Source organism: Bison bison, unplaced genomic scaffold (assembly GCF_000754665.1).
Source record: "Bison bison bison isolate TAMUID 2011002044 unplaced genomic scaffold, Bison_UMD1.0 scf7180017864495, whole genome shotgun sequence".
Lineage (NCBI taxonomy): Eukaryota > Metazoa > Chordata > Mammalia > Artiodactyla > Bovidae > Bison > Bison bison.
Genome location: NW_011495054.1, coordinates 13,187,508 through 13,188,880, shown reverse-complemented (window position 1 = coordinate 13,188,880; position 1,373 = coordinate 13,187,508). Strand labels below are relative to the sequence as shown.

The 1,373-nt window shown below is 59.7% G+C and overlaps 1 protein-coding gene across 1 annotated transcript in view; it reads right to left on the bottom strand.

The window, feature by feature from the left end:
• Positions 1-1,373, bottom strand: part of SMTN (smoothelin) — a 23,798-nt gene that overhangs the window by 4,577 nt on the left and 17,848 nt on the right. The window contains exons 19-21 of the mRNA XM_010828874.1: positions 1,347-1,372; positions 1,034-1,151; positions 92-282 (exon numbers count right to left, since the gene is read on the bottom strand). Of these exons, the coding sequence (XP_010827176.1) occupies positions 92-282; positions 1,034-1,151; positions 1,347-1,372 (335 nt within the window). The remainder of the gene's footprint in view (positions 1-91; positions 283-1,033; positions 1,152-1,346; position 1,373) is intronic.

The window sequence follows — 1,373 nt, the reverse complement described above, 5'->3', positions numbered from 1 at the left end:
GGGTCTCAGCAGCTGAATGACAGTGGGGCTGGCTGGCTCCACGGAGCCTCGAAGTGGCTGGGCCTGGCGCAGATCGCCCAGCCCCAGACACCCGGCTGACACCAGCAAGGAGCCGACAACCACACTTACTCGGCAGATCGAGAAGGCCACCTCGAAGTTCTGACGCCGGTTCTGTGGGCTGAGCTGCCCGTAGTCGAAGGCCTCGGGGAAGAAGTTGTGCACCAGGGCACAGAAGGCCATCCCGTCACTCCAACTCGAGGAGAAGTTCTGGATGTCCACATGCTATGGGCAGTGGGAGGACTGGTCAGCGCCCCCATGCCCTCCACACTCTGTGTTTTGGCATTCCAGATCTAGGGCAGCCGAGCTCAGAGAGGCCCTGTAGCTTGCTCAAGGTTGCACGGTAGGTGGGCAGTGCCTTCTCCCACTGCTTGTTAACTCCTGTATCTGCTACTTAATGGGCCAGAGTGACCAAGAGGCCCAGCACCACCCCGCTAAGGCCATGGTCATGCCCTCATCACTCTTTCTCTTACGTATAGATAGTCACCCAGTGCATTGAGAGAGCAATGAGGGGGAAGACTCCAAGAGTGGGGTCTGGTCCTGAACCCTGCCCACCATCCAAGGGCCCTCTCCAGGCCCTGCAACTTTATCACTTATTCAGGAATCTAGGGCATGTTATGAGGCTTCTCTGGTGGCTCAGACAAAGAATTTGCCTGCAATGCGGGAGACACGGGTTCAATCCCTGGGTCAGAAAGAGCCCCTAGAGAAGGGAATGGCAACCCCCTCCAGTGTTCTTGCCTGGGAAATCCCATGGACAGAGGAGCCCAGAGGGCTATAGTCCTTGGGATTGCAAAGAGTCAGACGTGACTGAACGACTAACACACACACACACACACACACACACACACAGCCTGTTATGTGTCACAGAAGAGGAATTCCCATCGTCCCTGCCAGACACAGTGGCTATGAAGGGTACAGCTGCAGCTGGGGGACATATGGGGGTGGGGAGGCCCTCACCTGGCCTCCTGGGGCTCACCTCGTAGCCACGTGTCTTGGCTCGGCACCAGTCTAGCAACATCTGCTTGATGCTATTGGCGTTGGGAACCCCGAAGCTGGTGGAGCGCTGCACAGCCATGCGGGGTCCGCCCGGGCTGCTGCGGGAGTCATGTAGAGAGCCGGGTTACAATGGGCACTTTCTCCACCTGCCCACCCAGTAGGCCAGATCTCCACGCCCCCGCCCACCAGAGCCCAGACCCCGCCCCGTGTGGTCATTAGGCCCCCCGCCCACCAGAGCCCAGACCCCGCCCCATGTAGTCACTAGGCCCCCGCCCTCGCCCACTGCGACTCACCCTGCCGCGCCTTCCTTCTCCAACTTC